The sequence below is a fragment of the Corvus kubaryi genome, unplaced genomic scaffold, assembly GCF_017639235.1.
Source record: "Corvus kubaryi isolate FWS band 111438036 unplaced genomic scaffold, C.kubaryi_AGA036_p1.0 37312, whole genome shotgun sequence".
NCBI lineage: Eukaryota > Metazoa > Chordata > Aves > Passeriformes > Corvidae > Corvus > Corvus kubaryi.
Window position 1 is genome coordinate 4,717,858 of NW_024581098.1, and position 23,222 is coordinate 4,741,079.

At 40.9% G+C, this 23,222-nt stretch overlaps 1 protein-coding gene across 2 annotated transcripts; it reads right to left on the reverse strand.

Annotated features, from left to right (window-relative positions):
- Window positions 1-351: 351 nt before the first annotated feature.
- RNF138 (ring finger protein 138) lies at window positions 352-12,176 on the reverse strand. 2 transcript variants are annotated; one of them, XM_042029099.1, is made up of 7 exons: window positions 11,680-12,176; window positions 10,640-10,805; window positions 9,043-9,158; window positions 6,088-6,153; window positions 5,493-5,598; window positions 4,599-4,706; window positions 352-3,207 (listed from the first exon to the last, which is right to left on the reverse strand). In XM_042029099.1, exons 1-7 carry the CDS (start codon window positions 11,790-11,792, stop codon window positions 3,139-3,141), a joined length of 744 nt encoding a protein of 247 aa, XP_041885033.1. In that variant the 5' UTR covers window positions 11,793-12,176; the 3' UTR covers window positions 352-3,138. The 2 variants fall into 2 exon arrangements, with proteins under 2 accessions (XP_041885033.1, XP_041885032.1); XM_042029098.1 differs by having other exon boundaries at window positions 6,088-6,156; window positions 11,680-12,173.
- Between the last annotated feature and the right edge of the window lie 11,046 nt (window positions 12,177-23,222).

Consider the following 23,222-nt stretch of genomic DNA (forward strand, 5'->3'; position numbering starts at 1 on the left):
TTCTCAGAAAATCTACCTTTAAATAACAAGGTTTGCTAATGACCCCAAGTGTTACATACATCTTTCCCTCTCCTTTTAGGATGTTATTTCTCTATTAACACTACATGGGACAGCAAAATACAAACATGGAAGCAAGAAAAGATGCACAAAGTAGATCTTGGCCAACCTATCATCTTTTCTGCTTGCTGGAAATACCCAAGATATGATATAAGGTAACTTGTCAGCTCACAGATGCATCATCAGTCACATCTTATCATTCCAGCAGCATACACACCATTCCAGTAATCAAAGCACGTAGACATACAACCGATCACATATCTAAGTTTTAGAAATGATCTGAAAAGGAAGAAGTAGCACCAAGGGAATTGATCATCTTTATTATGCAACAAAAAGACAAATAGTAAAAACACTTTAATAGGAAAAAAACCAGAAGGTACAATTCGAACATAACATACTGAAACCATACATAATGCAATGTGAACATGAAAACATTAAGAAGCAATCTTCTAGTAAAGATTTCATGTTTTGAGCATTACCCATCACAAATACACCGGTTTTTGTGCATGTCTGAGTTTCAGTGAGAAAGATCATGACCAGCAGCAACATATTTAAATAGTTTAATCTTCATTAAACGCTTACCTAGTGAATGTATTGGATGCAATCTCTTCATATTAAAAGTACAAAATCTTAAGCAAGGCAGCACCTGCCAATACAGATTTTAAATAAAGAGGATAAACATTTTGAAAGGGTTATTTGTATTGCATTAATACACATTTGTTGTTTTAAAAATGTGTATTAAAGTCTCTCAACATTTAAACATGACTAAGATGCTCAGCAACTATGCATCAAGTGACAACTAATTATTGCTATAGAAAAAATTGTTTCCCAGAGTTTTAAAACAGATGTCATTTCACTTGCAATTCCCAAGATATATTCAAGTAATAGAAATAACTAGTTCCAGTGTCCATGAGGCATTCAGAATCTGTATTGGCTGTAGGCATTTATTGCCAGATCATATAAACATTTCACTGAATCTAGAAAAGTTAACTAAACTTACATGTAACTGTTAAACTCCTTAGGAAATGATGTATGCAGTAATAAATCACCATAGTATGTGTCTTTGTTTTAAAAGGTAAAACTTCAGCATCAGGTACCTTGAAGTTCCTTTTTGTATGACAGCACTGTTTCATAGTTGGTTTTACAGAGCAAAAGTAGAAATCTGATTTTTTTTCTGTTGTCTCAGTGAACCACTCCAAATCAGAATGTGGTCACATAAGCACTAGAGCAGACAAACAAGTGAGAATACACAGACAAGAGTATGGGGGCAAACAGGGAAGTTGGAATACAAGTTCCAAGCGTGGTCTGCTGTCAAAATATTGTAGTGAGACTGCAACAAAATTCAAGAAATGTTGTTATAAAAAGGACATAATCTTCTGGCAAGGTTTTTGAAATAGACAACTGTTTCTGAAATAGACAACTTTCTCTGTATTTTAGCCAGCAATGCCTTCAGTAATGTTTTGCACTCATAAAAAAAATAAGATAGAAAAATCAAGTTACAATGTACAGTGGTTTAGTTCCAACACTCAATAAATTAGAACTTTCAGTTCTGAAACATTACGTTGTAAAATGAGGCATTTCATCCTTACCAGTTTTGGAATATGAAATATCCCAGCATTTAAAGAATAATCAAAACCTCTGTTTGGAGAAGAACAGGGAGGCAGGGCACAAGAAGCAGATTGTACTTTGGCTGCACAACTGATATTACTACACATAAAATGCCATCTAGACTAACAAAACTACTGGGGATGTTTTCCACCACATATGCAATGCTCATTAATAACAACAGCTTGACAACGGGTGATGGAAACACAGGACGTAGAGTCAGTCCTAACAGGTGTTATGTTCAGAACACTCTCTATTTAAAACTCCAAAACTTATGCTGTGCAGCCATCTTCCCCCTTCTCCCTTTTAGTATTATATAAAAGATCTTAAAGTTTTTACAAACAGATTTTCTATTTAAATTCAAAATTGCATTATTACCATTTTCTCCAATTTTAACAATATTCTTGCTGGGAAGGTGGAAATCTAGAACAGGAGCTCTTAAAATACGTTGGTAACTATTTTAGAGTAGTTTTTTCTTCTCAACTGTTTTTTGAAGCCTTTGGATGCAGGAGATGTACAAGTTTTAAAAAGCTTTACCAAAATAAAAGTGTTTTGGTAGGTGTGAAGCCAGTTTAGTTATTTAGCTACAGAGCCTTCCATGAAACAGGACAGACCAAAACTTCAATTCCAAATGCAAAACCAGAAATTCTCAAAAAGCTTCAACAAAATCTGGTCACAGCCATAAGCCAAAAAAGTACACCTTTTGCATGTCATCTTGAATTGCTCAGAAAATATGTAATCTTCCTTAGGAGTTGGGAGTACAGTGAATACTCCTCATTCATCATATTAGTAAGCAAGCATCCTATTTTAGTTATGCTCCCAAAGAGGAAAAAATAGATGCAATTATTCCTAGGCAATGGCATCATTCTTTCTCAATGAAAGGTGAAAAAAGCCCTGCTCTGCATTGTTGAGCTATAGAAAAGAAATATTTTAATGTTTTAAGCTGTTGTTATTTTCAGTCACATAGCAACGGTAAAAAACAAATCACAACATTAAAATAAAATTAGTTCTTGGCAGGACAAATGCCTGTCCTTGGTGGGAAGAGAAAAAAAAAATAATTTATCATCTCGTAAGATACCTTAGAAGATGGCTGAACTTGAAGAAACCCAACAGTGCAATAGAGCATCAGTGCATGTCTTTCTAAAGATACTTTCAAAGTTGGTTTTGGTGAATTAGAACATCCTACATTAATCATATGAACATGTAATTAACAGAGTAGTAAAAGTTAGAGAAAATCAAGACAGGAGTGAGAAGTTCCAAAAATGTCGCTAATTCCACAGGGGCAGATCTCAGTAAATATGTCAAACTTGAGTTTCAGCAAAATCATTTATCAGAAGTCCTTATGAGTGTGAAAAGAAGCTTAGCCCAAAAAGTGGTTACTGAACGACATTTTTATTAATATACCCAGCAGACTGCCAACAGAATAAAGTCATTTTTCTCTCAGATAATCAGTATGAAGATGAAGGGGGCTCTACTTTAAAAGTTCACATGACAGGATTCTTGAACTGCATTTTGGTATTGGGCTTCTTCATCAAGCTGAAGATTCTAAACAAAATAAAAACATCATCAAAATGGACAAATACTCAAGATGTAGCATAGTCATTAGTTTAATCATTCATCTGCTATGTTTTTACATAGGAAATGGCACCTAACTGAAGACTCTTTATGCTACTACATGATTGTTTATATTGCACAGAATCTTTTATTGAACCAAGTACCAAGAGACACATGAGACAGGAGAAGAATCAGTTGAGTGGGACATGGCTCATTAAGCAGAAGGGTCCATCTTCTCTCCCTGGCTCAATTACATTATGGAACAGCCAGCTCAGGAAAGCTGACTGTGTCATGCAATTCTTTTAACAGGGCTTCTAACCAGCCATAACATCCTCCATTAATAAAACCAAAATGGGATCCCCAGACAACAGTAATCATAGATTGTTGAGAATATACTGCTTAAAATGAGAAAGCAAATACAGAACACAAAAAATCTGCTACTTTTGCAGAAATATCTTCCAGGTTGTTAACATGCCAGAGTAATGCATCTTTTAAGAGCAATTCTGGCAGTTTCCCCAAATCAGAATTTGTCACCAGTTTTATGTCATCAAACATGCACTCATGGTGAAGAGGCCAATCCCCTGTATCAAACCCTAGCTCTTCAGGCCCTTATCACAGTTCACTCAACTCAAAGGACAATATACATCATCTTTGCCATCCTGAACCAGGGAGGCTGCCTGTGATTCAAATACTATCCCTGTCCCACACAAAGCTCATGCAGCACACCCCAAAGCCTGTCAAATTCTGTAGAAACTACCATAAACTCTCCAGCTCTCTGATCCCACATGCAGAACCCAAATGGTTGGCTTGACTTATGAATCAGCCACTGTCTACATCTGTGTATGTAGTTCTGCATGTACTTCAAGGTCATTTACTCAAAAGAAAGCCTGAAAAGAGGCAACCTGAACATTGATTAAATGACATCTCTTTTTCAGTCTCTCTCACAACACACAAGAAGAGAAGCTGCAGCAGCAATACCAGCTAGTCATGCTGCAGTTTGAGTCCTAAGAACATAATTTAGCAATTTCTGCATTAAAAGGTCAATGTCAACAAAACAGAGTAGCATCTATTTTATTCCCCCCAGAAACAGCAGTAATAAACTGTTCTATTAAACAGAGTAAAAGTAATAAATAGTTCAGATTTAGAACACTAAGTCAAAGACTTAATTCATCAGCTTGGAGCAGTGCAACTATTGACACCACCTATTACCAGTAGCACTTCATGTTGATTAAGAACAGACAGGTCTGCTTCTGAGTTCCACGCAAAACAGGAATACAGCACGTCCAGAGCACAAGTTTGGGATAACATTTTTATCTGGCATTTTGATTTTTAGAAAGAAGTTACCATTTATTCCTCCACACATCAAAGAAGAAAAAGCTTACCACGAATTCTCCGTAGTCAAACCGGTGCCTTAGATTTAGATGGCTAACAAGATTTCTAGTAACCTGGTTAGTATCTGCCCATGGAAGAGATACACAAATAGGACAGATCTGAATTTGGAGGGGAAAGGGAAGAGACAGAATGAAAAAAAAAGTTATTGGCAATATAGAATGCATTAAAAACATGTTCTACAGGAATAACTAGTCTATTACTCATCCACTACCAAAATACAGTAAGACATTAACATCAAATCATACTTCTAAGTGTGCTTTTCCTCAACTGTGTAACATTCAAAAACTACATTTCAACTTCGTAGATTTCTAAAGTGTTTCTCTTAGGAGTGGAAGATAATCGTATCTGTCTGAGTCAATTTAGAAAAGAAAGTGATTATTGTATCCTACTTATTGTTTGGGAGAATTTTCATACAATTGAGATGATCAAGTAAGCCGAAAGAAGAAGTAACACACCCAATACATATGAAAATACAGAAAACCAAACCAATTTTTCTCCTTCAGACCCTTTGGTTACCTAGGATTACTTTTCAAGTAACTGTAGGTTTCACATGAAACAATAGTTACATTACAAATGGGATTCTTTAGGAACAGACTTGAACTACTAAATAAAGAAGCGTAAAGCATCAGGCTCAAAAACTGAGCCTGCTTCACATCAAGATAAATGAGACAGCTAAGTCAGAAATGCCTTAGAACCAGAAGGCTGGACATGAAATGTTTTCAAATCAAAGTCACTCCTCAATTTAAATGCACTGCATGAAGTATATTGTCTTTCTCAAACCACAGTGATTGTTAAAGATATAGAGCAGCAACTGCACATTTAAAATTGTCCACATAATTACAATGAAAGTAGCTTAAGAAACATACATAAGCAACTGTACTTACCACAGGAACGATCTGATAAAGATGTCTATTATTACAGTGATCCAGCAAGCGCTGTCTGGTAAAATTGGCTTCCTGACACAGGGGGCATTTGAAGGTTGGGTGTCCACTGTAAACAGAAATACAACAGTATTAAACAGAAAAGAGTTTCAGAAGTATTATTAAGAAAGCATATGAATGTTTTCCCTTGCTTTGATAACAACAAAAAACCCCCCCAAAAAAACCCCACACTCCCATTGACATACTAGCAGATCTAAAGGAGCCCCAGTGCTACTACCAAATTGCAATTCTGAAGTACATTTACATTGGTATGCCTAAATGCACTCTTCTGAGACTTGGGCTTCTTTTGTTCCCACTGCAGCTACACCGTGGTTTTGCAGTCTTGTAACACCTTTTAGTGCAAATCCTTCAGGAAAGTACTAAAAAGCCCAAATTCTAACATATCGATACAAATGTACAAGAAACTACAGGATTCTATAAATACAGCTCCTAGTGTTTTTGTGTGGGTTTTTTGTGTTTTGTTTTTTGCATTAAAAAGTTTGCACTGTGACTATCAGAATCTATTTTAATAACAACTACAGACAAGTAAGCAACCTACCTTGTTTCTCCTTGAAGTATTTGATTATTAGCCATCTCACCAGTATCAGATATTGCATCACTTCTGCTACTTTAAATGAAGAAAAAAAAAAAAAACAAAACCACCAAAAATTGAGATTATTTCACTCCACTATCAACATTTTTAAAAGTTTAACAGTAACAGACGTGGGGGGCAAATGTATTAAGTCCCATGAATTTCAAGGCAACATACACTGGCACAACATCCTAATCCTCACAGCTTTTCCTTTGGATCAAGTTATGGCTCAGTATTCACAGAATCACCAAGGTTGAAAGAAACCTTCAAGATCATCTGTCCAACTGTCAACCCAGCACCATCATAATCACCCCTAATCCATATCCCCAAGTGCCACATCCAGACACCTCCTGAACACCTCCAGAAACAGTGACTCCACTGTCACCCTGGGCAATTTATTCCAATGCCTAACCACTCTCTCAGTAAAAAAAAATTTCTACTATCCAATCTGAACTTCCCCTGGTGCAACTTAAGGCCATTCCACCTTGTTCTTTCACTTGAAGACATGGCAGAAAAGACTGACCCTCACCTCACTACAACCTCCTCTCAGGTAACTAGCAATGAGGTCTTCCCTGAGAAGATCATCTTTTTCTCCAGGATAAACACCCCCAACTCTCTCAGCCACTCCTCACAGGACTTGTGCTCCAGACCCTTCACCAGCTCCACTTCCCTTCTCTGAACTCGCTCAAGGACTTCAGTGTCCTCCTTGGACTGAGGGGCCCAAAACTGAACACAGGATTCAAGGTGTGGCCTCACCAGTGCCGAGTACAGGACAATCCCTGCCCTGGTCCTGCTACCCCCATGAATTCTGATGCAGGCCAGGATGCCACTGGTCTTCTCAGCCACCTGGGCACAGTGCGGGATCATGGCTCAACCACAGTCAACCAACACCCCTGGGTCCTTTGTCACTGTGCAGCTTTTCAGCCACTCTTCCCCCAGCCTGTGGCACTGCCTGGGATTGTTGTGACCAAAGTGCAGGACCTGGCGCTCCACCTTGTTGAACCTCATATCACTGGCCTCAGCCCACTGATCCAGCCTGTCCAGATCCCTCTGCAGAGCCTTCCTGCCCTCCAGCAAATCAACACCTCCACACAGCTTGGTGTTATCTGCAAACTCACTGAGGGAGCACTCAATCCCCTCATCCAAATCATCAGTATACGTGTTAAACAGGAGTGGCCCCAAACCAAACCCTGAGGAATACCACTGGTGACCAGGTGCTAACTGGATGTAATTCCATTCACCACCTCTCTCTGGGCCTGGCCATCCAGACAGTTTTTTCACCCAGTGAAGAGCACACCTGTCCAAGCCTTAGCTTCTCCAGAAGAATACAGTGCGAGATGGTGTCAAATGCTTTCCTGAAGTCTAGATAGACAACATCCATAGTCTTTCCCTCATCTACTAAGCAGGTCACTTTGTCATAGAAGAAGATCAGTTTGGTCAACCAGGACCTGACTTTTGTAAACCCATGCTAGCTGGGCCTGGTGCCCTAGCAGTCCTGCACATGCCACGGAATGGCACTTGGGATGATCTGCTCCATGACCTTCCCTGATACACTAAGGTCAGTCCAACAGGTCTGTAGTTCCCCGGATCATCGTTCTGATCCTTCTTGTAGATGGGCATTACATTTGTTAATTTCCAGTCAGGTGGGACCTCTCTGGATAATTTAATTACCATGGTGATGCTTGGTGGCATACTACACAACTTTACAGGAAAATGGCATATAATACAACAAACATTTAGTCAACAAGAACGGCAATGCAGGTGACAGCCAAGTAATTAAAAAAGCATTATGAACTATATGAATGTAACACAGGTAGCACTTCCTAAGTTTTTTGACTAGGAAGGTGTAAATAGGCCTTTAACTGCCACGTATTCAAACAAATAATTTGCAACTTTCAACTACAGCAAGGTAAGTTTTCTTTTGCTGAGCACAAAATAAACTTTTTTCCTAAAGAAAGAGTGAAGCAGAAGAACATTTTAGAAAGTAAATTTGACCATATATGCACCTCCAGCTAAGCCAGAAGAAACTGCACAGACGTGCTAAGAACGTGAATATTTACAGTCACAAATATGGTAATGGTAAGTTTTTTTATACTTCAGTGATATTATAATCACAGGTATTCTACTGTGGCATACTGCATAAATAGTGATATCAGAATATCCAGACACTTTGGTGAAACATTGCTGCAGCTAATTCCAGTAACAGCTTCAACTTTCAATAGACTGATGGGTTGAAAACCAGAGTAGTTCAGACTGCTAAAAATAGAAAATCAATGGCAAAATAAAATAAATAAAAGACGGGATACATATAATAAAGCTCTGTGAAATGAGCACATAAAAAGTTCTTTAAAAATAACCAAAAATCCCCAACCCCTACCATGAGTGAGAATATATGAAAAAAAAGGTTAACTTTACTAGCTGAAAACAAATGGCAAGTGCATTTGATTTTACGGTGTGTAACATACTGGAGTTCCTTATATATTTCGAAAGAGAGCTGTTCAAAATAAATTCAATCAGAAAGCAAAAGCTTGAACAGTAATGTTTTGAAACAGGATACCCACTAAAACAAACTTAGGAAAGGGGAGGGGCAATACAAACACACAGGAACTTCTCAAGAGGTAAACATTATGAAATATGTTATAAAGAAGGCTGCTCAAATGCTGTCAAGGCAAGGAAAGCAAGCTACAAATATTAAATGCTTTTTAGGAGAGTCTCTAGAAGACATTTCAAAGCCATCATGCAGAAAGGTATTCTTCTGTCTGCTAAGAGTAAAGAAAAAGACCTGGAAAAACTCATATTTTGAAGCACAAAAATATGGACAATAATTATTTCACAAAGAAGCAATGCCCTGGAAAAAAATACTTCCCATGGGGTGAGGGGCAGGGGAAGGATGCACGGTTACACACAGAACACCCTGATTACCTGTTCCCTGTTGCATCTTGGGAAATCTGTAAGTTTGGAATAATTGAAGAGACACCATATTCATCCTGATACTTCTTACACGTTTTATAATGCTGTCTCATCCATGAAAATCTAACCTGAAAATAAAATGCCAAATTACTGAAATCATACTAAACAATCCAGGGATAGAAGGAAGAGAGAATTCTGCCAACAGAAAGCAATGCACGCAGGAATTACACAGGCATCATATGCAGCAGAAACCAGAACCTGTGTCTCCCTTCTGAGCATGAACACTTTGTTGACCAACAGGACATCTCCGATTGCTCTCTCCTCTCTTCAGTGTCACTCTGTGAGACTGAAGAACACTGCCACTCAAACTGCTGGACACCTGAGAGCTCTCTCAGGGATGAAAGATGCAAGTAAACACCGTTTAACTGAAACAAAGTCACTGGAACTACACCTCCCAGATCCAGGATCAATAGCTGATGAGCTATAACAGAGTGGCCATGAGGATGGGATAAGCACCACTGCTCCTTCAGTCTTCTCTGGCCTGCTGTTACCTCATGCAGAGAAACATTTTCTTTTTGCATTAGGTGTGTTCCTTTTCTCATTGAGAGGGGAGGGAAAAAAAAAAAAGGTGAATGATCACCAACTTAAGGCTGCCTATTCACCTTTAATTCAAATTAAGAGAATGAGTTGCTTAGATTTGTCAGAAGACAGCTGTGTTGGACATACCCTAAATCTGAAATTCAGGCCCGACAGCACTGTCAAGAAGGTGGTCTAGAGGCTGAACAAGATCACATCTCACATGCCTGTGCCTAAATTCCATTATTGTTTGGTTCTTCCTTCCAGTTTACCAATTGCTATCAGTTTGTTTCTCCCCACTTTTCATCCTAATGAATCATGTGGAACAAAGCAAGCAGCTGAGGATTCTAGTAGTGCTGATCTTCACACTGTCAGAAGTCCCAAGTGGAATGAAACCATCATAAAGACTACCTGGATTTTATGCACTTTGTTATAAACAAAAAGTGTGGCTGAAATCCTGCATCTGTTTATATCAAAAGAGGCATTACTCTTCGTTTCAGTGAGGCTCAAGATTTCACTCAGTGTTCCAAAAATAATGACCCCTTTAGAAAGGAAATGAAGGCAATGTAAAAAGATTGATGGGCAAGGAGGAAATTACATGTGATTGATCATGCGGGCACTGCAAGTAATCAACTCACATTTTTTTGGTTTTAAATTAAATTTTATGGCAACTTTAAGCAGTTTCATTTCCATACTGAAAGTTTCTGAGGTTTTCCATATATCTGCAATTTTCATGTTCAGCTCCTTAACTTTCCTTTTGCCAGTTTTATAGTTATATCCAGTTTTTTTCCATCTTTTTGGGGAAAAGCTGGCACTCCACTTAAAATGCTTTTATTGACAATTCAAAATGCTCTTTCAGTCTACACCTGTTAGGTACAGCTAGCAGGCACTGCACACCCAGTATATGCACAAGCCATACAAAGCTAACTGCTATAGGCTCTTCAGCTCCAAGATGAGAATGACACACAGTAAAGATGTGTCTGGACAAAAACACGAGAAATTTATTCAACTTTTTTTTAAAGTTTTACTCTACCTGCTTCTCACAGCATCTACAGCCCCCAGAAGCTTTCTTCATACTGTTTTCAACATCTAGAGCCCTTTTGGGATACGTTCTTTCTTTTTTAGTCACGCTCCCCCGGCAGAGAGGACAGTGTGTTCCACTTTCTCTTATAGCTGTCAAGAAGCACTTCCTGCAAAACCTAAATTGAAAAGTTACCACAAACACAGGTTAGCAAAACATACAGAGTTAGATACTTTGTCCTTGAGAGAGCTGGATGATTTTTAGGCAAAAAGGAAAAAAAAAAAAAAAAAGAGATATCAGAATAACAGTTTACCGAATACAAAGTTTCATATTTAAAAGAAATATGAAATAATGGTGCTTGCGATGACGTATATGGAAATCAGGGGAGCTTGGCAATGCACTCTAGGTAAAACTCTTATTATTTATTGACTAGTGTTGCCGAGCTGCACACCAGATTGATCACTAATGAGATATTAAATGGTGCAGCAAGCACGTGACTCCGGACAATCTTATCAGAGTAACTCCTTATTGTCCTTAATAGAGTCAAAACCACTGCAAAGCTTCATTCAGCACGCGTTTCCAGAGACCTCATTTCACCAGCTTTTGCAGCTCTCTTTCCTTACGCACCAGCTGCCAAAGCTATCTTGCTTTTCTACAAAGTAGCACGTTGTAATTAAGCGTCCCTCTGGAAAAAAAAATGCTGAATAGATGAACTGAAAAGAGAGAACAACTCACACTACCGTCCTTGTTCGAAAAGGAACGGGGAAAACCATGAAGTTAAAAACCGCGAGTTAGGTCAGACAACACAGCAAAACTCCCCCACCGCCGACCAGCCACCCGGGGGTGGGGAGGGCTTCTACCAAATGACCGGTCCTCGTCGGCTACAAAAGAGAGAGGCGAGGGGAGGCCGGGGCAGCAACGGGCTCGCATCCTCAGCAGCTCCAGGCCGAGGGTCCGTGCACCAGGGGCAGGGGGAGCAGAGGAACACAAGGCGGAGAGCCGGAGGAGGCGAGGAAAAGGCTTGGGAAGGGGCGGGGGGTCGGGATACCCACACGTGCTGGCAGTTGGCGGTCCTCACGGGCGTTTTGAACACCTCCTGGCACACCGGGCAGTAAAAATCATCCTCGCTGAAGCACGCCGGGGCCGCCGCGGCCCCCTCGGCCATGGCAACACGTAAGGGCCTCTCCGTCAGGATCGGGGACGACGAACAAGCCCCGCCCTGGCGGGCTGAGGAGAGCCCAGCCCCGCTCCGCTCCCGGGGGGCGCCGCCGGGGGTCCGGGAGCGGATCACTGGGGACACCGGCGCCGGGTGGGATCCGGGGCGGGCTGCGGCGGGGCAGCGGAACGAGCCCGGCCTGCGCTCCCCCAGCCGCCCCTCGCGGCTCCTCCCGCCCGGCCCGCGGCGGCCCCCGCCCCGCGCTCTACCTGGCGCTGCCCGGGGAGGAGGGACCCGGCAGCTCCGGCCGCGCTCCCGGCGGCACCCGGGGGGGCAGGGGCGGGGCCGGGGTTTCCATGGCGATCGCCTCCCGGCCCGGCGAGCCTGCTACGACACGGCCCCCGCTCCGCCCTGTCCGTGAGGCTTCCCCGCTCCGCCCACCGCGCTGCGTCCGCCCCGCCGCCCGCCCGCCCGCCCGCGGCCCTGCGGGGGAGGAACAGCGCTCAGAAACCTGCACGGCGGCAACAGCGCTCGTGCTCCGGGTTATTTCTAGAGCGAACAGTGCGGTCCCCTGTACTCGGCACCAGTCAGGCCGCACCTCCAATCCTGCGTTCAGTTCTGGGGCCCTCAGTCCAGGAAGGACACTGGGGTGCTGGAGAGAGGCCAGAGAAGGGCAGCAGAGCTGGGGAAGGGTCTGGAGCACAAGTCCTATGAGGAGCGGCTGAGGGAGCTGGGGGTGTTTATCCTGGAGAAAAGGAGGCTCAGGGGAGACCTTATCGCTGAGAAAAGGAGGCTCAGGGGTAACCTTATCTGAAAGGAGGGTGCGGCCAGGTGGGGATCGGCCTCTTCTCCCAGGTAACAAGTGACAGGACAAGAGGAATTAAACCTCAAACTGTGCCAGAGGAGGTTTAGGTCGGACATCAGAAGGAATTTCTTAAGGGTGATTAAACATTGGACTAGGCTTCCCAGGGAGGTAGTGGCATCAGCATTCCTGGGGGCATTTAAGGAAAGATGGGAGATGGCACTTCGTTCCATGGTCTAGCTGACATGGTGGTTGGTCATAGGTTGGAATTTGATGATCTCAGAGGTCTTCTCCAACCTAACTGATGCTGGAGTTCTGGGACTGGCACTAGTGGTGATTTTATGGAGTAGTTTTAGTGGTATTACTGAGAGTTGGAGCAGGTTTTCAGCCTCCTGAATGATTCTGACCAAAAAAAAAAATCTTAATTCAGTGGTATGAGTGTGCACTTTTCTTCCAGAATAAGGACTTTCAAGAATATCAGTCTAGTGGTATAGTGATGTCAACAGATTTCTCCAGGTAGAGAAGACTTTGGACTTGTTAAGCAAATCTAGCACTGACCTCATCTGAACATAACTCTTGGCATATAAACAAAAACCAAAATAATGAAAATGCTTTAAAAAGAAACAGATTTGTAGAGAGTCTATCAATTATATTAATCTGTGAAGGTTGTAATCGTGATAAATCTAAGATTCAGACTAGGCCTGGTCTTTTTTGCTCAGAGATTATACAATGGTTTGGGTTGGAAGGGACCTTAAAGATCAGCTAGTTCCATCCACCCTGCCCTGGGCAGGGACACTTTTCACTAGTTGAGGTTGCTCAGAACTCCATCCAAACCTGGCCTTGAACACTTCCAGGAATGGAGCATCTGCAACTTCTCTGGGCAACCTGTTCCAGTGCCAGGACTGAGAGAAAATGGATCCTTCATCTTGGTTTCCCCTGTCTCCTTGACTGTAGCTGTCTGTACCATAGCTAGATGTTCAGAGGAGATCACTAGGAGGGGAGATTCCCCCTCTCTCTCTAGCCTGGGGTTAGACTTTTAGGAAAGAGAGAGTGCAAAACATTAAGAGCTGTGGTTCACATATGCTTTCAGACTCCAGCATTTCAAAACCAAATGAAAACCTAAATGCTTGAGACATCCATCAGAGCTGCTTCTTGTTGCTGCTAGTGATCAGCAGCAAGAGGCAATGCCCACAACACCATCTGGCCTCATGGTTTGGAGGGGAGAGGGAACCGCAGGGAGTGAAGCTGAAGCTAAGCTCTCCAGGTGAAGATAAGAGATGAACCATCCTGTGATTCTGTGAAGGATGCTGGCTGTGTTCTTGTTCAGTATCTGTCACAATTACTGTTACCTATTAATGTTAGTATCTTCCTAAGCAAAAGCAGAGAGAGGAGAATAAAAGCCAATGACTGCCCTAAATACCTTCTTTTTAGACCGCATGGAGACAAAATTTTCATGCCTAAGTACCAAGCTTTCTGAAACTCTAAAGAGAAGCACTTGCATAGCCTTGGGCCCAAAGTGAATTAAGTTGCCTGGGCTGGGATATTTGCTGCCCATGCTTCAGGTTGGGAGAAAATCCAGTGGAAAAGGCAGAACTCCCTGGGCAGGGATCTCCCAGGGGAAGACAGGCCTAGGATTTGAGGTGGTGTGATAAGATGTCCTCTGGTAAGATGTGGCTGTACTAGCTCAGGAGGTTACTGTTGTCCTGCTCTCATCACTGGTGCTAAGGAGTTATCTGAGCTGTTCAGAGGCTGGCAAAACCCCCAGCTATTTAAAGTGATTGATTATCTTCCATGAAATGAAGCAGGAAGCCAGACATGATGGGTGATTAGCAGCAGCTGGTGGCAGTAACCTCATCAGCACTGCAGGGACAGCCAGAAGAAGACACAGAACTACACCTTAAGTGGTAAATAGCCTGCAGAGGGCTTCTTGTATGTGTTTGTGTCAATGAGGATGATACCACAGCTGTAGATCAGCTTCAGGTGCGCCCTAGCCAGGCCGTGACAGTACATGAAAAGGAAGAATTACAGAAGCCTCAGTTCAGATGCTACACAACTACCATTGGGGTACAGGCAGCATGGCCTTCAGCCTCAGCACATGGGAAGCTGGCAGAGATGGGCTTCCAAGTCTTTTTACTCTTCTTATATGACTTCAGCAAAGCATGCCCTTACACCTCAGTTTCTCAATCTTTAAAAAGGGAGCAGGTTTTAATCACCAAATAAGGCTGTTAGGAAGTTTAATTACTGCAGGTAAAGAAGGTTATGTCTTTTCAAGGCAGGTGTTAAACAAAAGCAAAGATTTATTACTAAAGCAACATAGATCCATTTGAACTTTGTTCAGGAGACTGCAGTATTTATTGATTAGCAGCTTTGGCAGGGGGAGAAATTGTGCTGGTGACTTCAGGGAAGTAAACTACAGGAAGGTGTCTGTGAAGGCATTCATGCTCTTGTTAACGTTATTGTAAATCTTGATCCTTTAATAAAGCTGTGACCTTGGAGCTGACAACTGGTGCACCACGGAGCAATATAGAGCATGGCACCAGCCCTGTAAATCTTAGGTGGTTTTTGCCATTCACATAAACAACATGTAAAGAGAAATCAGGCACCTGAAGTTTATGAAACACATTTGTTTGAAGGAGAGCATTTTAAATCAGACTTTTTAGATGGAATGAAACCAATGGCCCTTCCAAATTTTATTCCTTGTGATAAAATGTGTTTGTGAAATGAAATCTCAACAGTGAAAACTTTTAGAACTGCTCATAAACTTCTACTGTTCACAGGGGTAAACTGCCACTCAAAAGGCACATTTTAAATCACCTTTGCACAACTATTGTGCAACTTTGTACAAATACTTTTTGCATTACTATTATTCTGGTTGCTTTCTTGACAATGCTGGTGCAAGAACAGCACACCTACTTGCCAATATGAAAAATGCAGAGATTTGTTCTGTGGGAGCAGTCAAAGATGGATGTGAGCAGAAGGGGAAAGAGGCAAAGCTGTGTAACTGCAGAGGGGTCAGAAGGTGCTGTCTGCGAGGGGAAGGACATCTTTTTTGCTCTTTCCAGGTGTATCTCTGCAAACACTGGCAGCCACAAACAAAACTAAGGACAACAGTCCTGCAGCTTATTTCATACATGTAAGCAGTTTTGTAGATGTCCAGGAAGCCATAAATCAAATAGCTTTTTTATGCTACTTTGCTCTGGCAGACTAGATGGTTTTTTACTTACTCAAATATTCCCACCATATCATGCCCTTTGGAGCAACACTGTCCATCTTTCTGACTGAGGAGTTTTCTTTCCTGAGGGCAGTTCTCAAAGAAAAGGAAGACAACTTTCCAGGAGTGTGACACATTGAACCTTTCTCTTCCCAAGAAGGAGACACCTTCTGATTCCAAAATCTTAAGTCTAGAGGGCAGTTTCCTGGTTAACATGTTACTATGTGAGTACAGCCACTTTAATCATTTTATATTCTTCAATGCATGAACATGAATTTTAATTTGTTACAGATCAAGTGCATCTTTGAAAGATAGTGTGTTATACCGTACGTGTAAAAAAATGGACATGCTTTTTTAAACGTACACAGTAAGAATAGAGGTTAGTTAAAAGATTCCATTCTCTTGAACAGGGTTCAATTTTTCTTATTGTAAATAGAATATTCACTTCGTGCTGTCCTTTCAAAACAGCTTTCATTTAACCAACCTTGCTTATTTTAAGTCTCATCTTGCACTGTAAATGGAAACTTATGTGCAGCCCTTGGCAGTAGGTAGTACACCCAATACTGTTTTGAGGGGGGATTTGTTCCAATTTGTTTGGTCCTGTTGCATCGGAAATGCTGTTGTTTGTCATCCACCTCCAGCATGGCAATGTCATCATCAATATACACAAGAATGGCCTGCTCCTGGAATGGAGCTGCAAACAAATAGGAGAGGCTTCTGTAAAAGCCAGTATATCTGTATACTGTATACATTAAAGCATTAACACATATAAAGGTGCAAACTGTATATGCTCTGCATGAATGTTTCCTTTAATTTACTCAGGGTTCTGTCTCTTACATGATCGTGGTTAAAGTGGTGAAAACTAACCTGCAGTGTAAAAGGGAACAGTGTTTCCCCCATCTGCAGGGAATGGGAGCGCTGAGTGATTTGTCTACAGGTCCTTGAGTCTGTAACCTCTCTAAAACAGCTCTTCTGTGAGATGTGCGAGTCAGTCTAAAAAGCCATGGCAAATAAGGATCAGAGAAGTAAATTACATTTGTTGAGATCCAAGTTTACACCCTGTTGACCTCAAACCTACAAACGGAGTCACAGTTAGACCTTGTAGCCTCCATGGACCTTCAGAATGAAGCCGTTTATGTGGCGTTATCAAAACTTAGAAAAAAAAAAATTAACACTCCTGCTATGACAAATTCCTTTATAAGACCACATAAGCAGTTTTCAAATTATAACTTCAAAACCCAGACACGAATACAGTGGAAATGCTACACAAATCTGAATTAGGGCAATAGAAATAGCACATGCTGGATTTAAAATTGGGCAAGTCACTGAACCTAATAACGCTCTTTGACTTGGCTGTAAGTAACTGTTTGTTGTATTCATCATAAGACTTACTAGACATTTTCAGTGGTCCAACCAGCACTCACAATGATAGGAGTGCTAAAATTTTAAATACTGTGCGCATACATGCTTGTCTGTGAGAGATGGGGAGGGGGAACAAATATAGGTACGTTTGTCCTCTGTCAAAAACAATTAAACAATTAATATATTTTCTCTTTGTCTATTAATTCCTATCAGCAATGGTTGCTAGAATTAATCAGTTTAATGTGCAAATTCAGTAAAATAATATGCTTATGTACATTACTGGTGCTGTCCCTTCTGATCTGTGGTGCATGAGACATGGCCCATTAGCTCACCCTCATCGACTTTGCACTGGCAGTAAGGAAAAGAGGATCTGGGAATAAGAGGTAGTATGTTTTTAGTGGATGCTGAGTAATTGATACATTTTTGGTACTACAAACCATAAAAGACGTATTGAGATTTCCTTGGCCAGACATCATAAGGATCTTTTTTTGCCCTGCCAGACTGCAGCATGGGTGTGTAACAGGCACTTGATTTATGCTATTCTGGCAAGAGGTCAGCTTTGCTAATGGATACTGCACAGAACTGTGCCAGCATGTCAGGGTATCGATCCAGAAAAGCACTCAACTTATGTTATGGTTATCCATGACCTTAGAGAAGAACAGATGAAAATACTGAACACTACCACTATAGGCATTTTCTAAAAGCATCATTTAATTGCTGTGATATTCTTGAAGCAGGTGCGACCAAACTACCAATTCTCAGGAGTGCTCACTGAGTATCGACACCTCTTAGCAGAGGATTCCTACTCATTTTTCAGTGCAGAAAATGGTATTGTTGCATGGTGGAGAAAATTTTTCAGGTCAGTGCAATTTTCAAATGAGAGTGGACAAATGTTCAAGTTTTTCTGAGCATCAGAACAGTAACTGAAAAGGAGATAGGCCTGTCTTCAGCAGCCTGAATAATGTCTCACTTAGGAATTTACACAGCAAAGAGTGTAGGGACTTTAAATTCATAAATAAAAACATTTCAATAATGATATCAAAATTGCTTCTTATCATTAATGGACAAAACTGAAGGCCACTGAACTTCAAGACCTGAGTAATTTTAGAATGGCTACACACTTAATTGAATTCTCTAACAGGTCCTGCTCTGAAAGAAAATGAAAGGAACAGAGAATTTCAACTTTTGACAATCAACACACATATATTTTTAAAATATATATATTCTTCCTATATACTATAAATATATTAATAAGAAGAGCTGCCAATCTTCATAATTCAAAATTATTTCAGAAGAACAAATTCTTAGGAGAGGGTCAATTACATTTAGATTATGATCAGTCTTATTCAACATTTTCAAGGAGTTTTATTTGAAAGTAAACATAATTCTCCCCCAAGATAAACAGCAAAAACTTTTCAAAATATGGCTGTTTGTAGAAAACATGTGGAGCTAAATTCTATCAAAATACTAAATGCCAGTAAAATGTATTCTTTTGTAGTCATACACAAAAAATAGCGTCCATCTTCAGTACTATTTGAGTATTATAATTTTAAAATGTTAGTAAAGGATTCATGTTGAATTACATGAAACAGAAGCAAGTCCAATTAAAACAAAACAGAACAAAATGAACAAGGAATTCTTCTACCAAATTGAATTTACTATGTTGGCATAACAAATTTTAAAGTGCTTTTACAATGTCTTCAACACTGAGGTCTACCTTGTTACAGCATCTCCAACCTTCTGTATACGTCCATATTTTTCTAAGTATTTTTCATAAGTTCTTAAATGAGGTCTCATTTTACTCAGACATACCTAAGCAGTGAGAAGCAGCAGCTTGTTATGTTTTATACCATGACTGCTTAATGCTAAATCATCACTCAATATTTTCTAGTTCAAACCTTATTACAACATTGTGGCTATACCTAGGGAAGCCACATATACCTAGTCCTTCAACTACTGGCTCAGTTCCTCAAGCATTTTACTGCTGTCTCAGTATTGCACTAATCTGTTATATAATAATAACATTCAACTTATAAAAGTAAAGTCCATTTGGGTGAAATAATTATTATATTGTGGTGAACTTATTTGTCCATTATATTGGCTCTTAATATTTTTTTAATTAAATCTGGAAGGCAAAAGGGAAAAAAAAATTGTTTGGGGAGGGACACCCTCCCAGATCACATCTGGCTTGTTTTTCATGATGAAAATCTAGACCAACTGTGCTAAAACCAAAAAATATTCCAATGTGAGGGCCTGATTCTGACCTCAGTGAAGTCTTGAGCAAAACTTTCTTGTAGTTTCATTAAGGAAAAATTTGGATTTGATATTGCTGCTGCTACTGGCTGTCTGATTTCCATGAACTCAGAACCTCCTTATAACAGTGAAGTACTGTACTTCTGATGAAGCACAGTCATCACTGTATTTTCTATGTCCTTTATCCAGTCAAAGGCAATGTAGGGGGTCAAGAAGATTCAGCTCCCATAGGTTTAGATCTGAGCTTAATATTTGCAACGGCACTGACAGAGTGTTGTAGAGCTCTTTTAGATATGAGCTTGATGAATTACAAAAATTTATTCTTCCATCATTATGCTGGTGGAATTTCTGTTTATACCTGTCATTAAAAAGGGATCTTAGTAGTGTTAGTTCTCATGCATGGATACATCTCTGGAATTATTTAGCAGTTAGTTTTCAAGGCTGCAAACCCATGTTTTGCATTCTGTTCACTTTCAGTGTGTACTTTCTGTCTTGGCAATATCAGTGGCTGGAATTCCTTCAGAAGGAAGATAAGTGCAGCAGTAAGGACACATCCATGCCATACTCTTTAAACCTGCAGAAATACAGAAATGACAGAATCTATCCATAGAAAGAAACAAAACCAAATGCTTCAAAATAGGCTTTCAATAAGGCAGGGTATATAAAAAAGAATAAACATTTTGCACCACATGACATCCCTGGCGTAATATGCAGGATATTTTTTCTTAGAATATGTTGTTAAGATTGCACATATTGGTCCTGCAGCCCTGCTTGCATCAAGCAGAGCACTGAAAACAGACAAGCTGAGCCTCCTGGTAGCACCAAAACGCATGTGAGTGTGAGGATTCACTGAGAGCAGAAATGAGGAACTCATCCCCCATGGGCCAGACAAAGCCTGCAGTCAATTATTTCAAAGCCTGACATCACAGCAAAGATTATTTCATTTTTGTAGTGTTGCTGCTGGACAGTGTCACAAATATGCACACGAACAGACTACTGAAAGTCTTCCTGAGCCCAGAAACAGAAGAATACTTCATGCTGCTCTTATAAGGGACAACCATTTGGGGATTGTCCTGTGCAGGGCCAGGAGCTGGACTTCATGAACCTTGTGGGTCCCTTCCAACTCAGGATATTCTGTGATTCTATAAACCATCCAGGTTGTTGAGACAAGGCAATTTCTCCAACAGGTGATGAAGTCAGGAGCTGGAAAATTACATTCAGAGGTTTTAGGCAGCCGTTGCAGGGGAAGTGTTAGGCTTTTGTGTGGCAAGTTGTTCCTTGATTTAGCCATCTGGGGTCTGGCTTGGGTATGGGCATACCTACCTCTGGGAGTATTTTAGCCACTTCTCTGGTTTTAGGAATAACCACAGATTGAATTAGTGGTCACTGCAGCTGCTTTTGAAAGCTTTTTGTCAGGTTTTGTCAAATTTGTAAGAATCAACGGATGAATTTGGTGAATTTTCTTGCAGAGATACAGAAAAAACATTGCTGCCCTTTAAAAACTCCATGCTGCCCATTGAAAACTCCTGGTGCTAATGGGAGAGGAAAGAGCCTTTCTTCTCATTTGCTTACTGCTTTCCTCGTGTCGAGATAGGGATCTGAAACTCAAAATGACAGCCTGGGGAGCTGAATGGAAGGACAAAAGAAAGGATGCACACTGACTGACTCACTGACAGCCCCTCTGGCTTTGGAAGAGCTAGAAGAAGCTGTTGTACCAGACTGCAACCTGCAGTGTATTTTTGAGGCTTTTCCTCAGATACTTCTACTCAGTTGGCCATTTTAGAACAAATCCACCTGTTTTGCCCGTTGCTAAAATGCTAATCTTTGCACCAGAACTGCTAAGGCGGGAGTCCACATTGCCCCCACCAGCTCTGCTAAGTAGAAGGCAGCTCCGGCAGAGAGTGGGGTTGGATCCTGAGGCAAAACGTCAAACCACTGTAAAACAACCTGCCAAGCTTGCCAGAACACTCTGCAACAGCATTTCTAACATACTTAACAGTCTGTGATCGATCTATAGGAGGATTTCAGATACAATCTCTTCTTTGGAAGCCATCATCATCTATTGCTCCACGGAGCCCTATAAAATACAATCAAAGCCTTGGTCAGACAAAAGGTGGTATTTTGTAGTTATTTCACAGAGGTATAAATGATTGCACAAGGTGCAAAGAGAGTACAGCAGAGACCCAACATGCTCCCGGTCCAAGGATAAACTCTGAATTGTTACACGCTGTTTGCCCTCAGGCAGGTTTTAACTTAGATCATTCCTGTACTTTAGACAGGGTTGAAGAGGTTTCTTTGTTTCCCTGAGGAACAGATGAGTCTTCTATAAATAACCCTGTACAAGGTTCACAAATGCTGTCTGAGAGCTTTCCCCTTTTAATATAACAGAATATAAAATCAGATTACCTTTTGCCAGTTTGGTCACTCTCCCTCTAAAACTGTCAGTAGCAGGAAAAAGGATAAAGGATAGAAGGATTGGTGAAGAACGACTGCACTCATGCATTATATGCAAATTGTCTTTTGATGTTAGCCAGTGATTTCTTCACTTGACTATAAAAACATTTTCAAAAAATTTCAGTTTCAACCACAAAAACTCCTCCACCCTTTACCCAATTTATCACTTTGTTTGCTCAGACCGAACCTAAGCCCATAAAACAAATAAACAAACAAAACTTAACACAGTGCAGCTAGATTAAATAAAACCTAAGTACCTCAGGATATTGACTCTGAACACTGCTAAAGCCCTACAATTTTTTCCCTTCCTGTCTAGCCTCCAAACAATTGCCACGAGTCTCTAGCCAGGGGCTGCCTAACAATTCCCAAATCCAACAAAAGCTAATACATTAGTTCATCTAGGAGATACCGAGGCTGCTCTAAACAGTTGCATTTTTAGACATGCATGCATATATATGTGTGTCTCAGCTCAGGAGCACCTAATTTTCCATAGTCTGTGACCTGGCATAAATAGCAAAAACAAGCCCAACCAGATGAATAGCGGAAAAGACGCAACTGCTTAGCCAGGTCACTGTTGGGATGGAACACTGCAAAGCTGACTAAGCTTCTGAGGCCAAGGAATGATCCTGGAAACAAAGGAGCTCAGAAACATGCAAGGAAACCTTTCATTCTTTTTTCTCATTTTTCTTCCCCCCTCCCCAAATTATTCCTGAACACTGGCTTAAGTGACACTTCTGCCTGCCATTATCAGCAGGAGGAGGCCTGTGCCAAGTGCCAGGCTTGGAAAGGGAGTAACTGTGGAGCACAGATGTAACTGACAAGGCATTTAAAATATTGGTAGGCAGAGGTAGGTTATCTCAAAACTGATGATTCAGTCATCGATTACTTTTAAAACATATTTTCATTAGCACTGGATGATGCCTCTTCCTGGTCGTAAAATCAAGAGTCAAACACGGTTAGAAGGGAAAAAGGGATTTTACCCTGGTATTTATTTTAAGGATCCTTAGGTGCACCGTGTCCAGGTGGAATGCGCCAAAATGCACACCACAATGCACACCCCCAAAAGATCTGGTATAACATTATAGGTCTTACTAATTAGCATATCTATCAAAAATTCCCCAATGAGAGGCTCCTTCCCTTGGATGGTTCTATCTTAGTTTACAGAATGTGTTCTGGAGAGACTTGGGGTCTGGGGCACACTAACTGGGATCCCCTAACTACAAAGCTTCTAAAATGTTTCATCTCCTAGCTTGACAAACAAGTCCAAGAATGTAGGCAAAAAGCACGAAGAATACAGAAGTTGTAAAAAGGTATAAAAGGGGTATAAAAGAAAAGGCAAAAAATCATCGTGGCATCA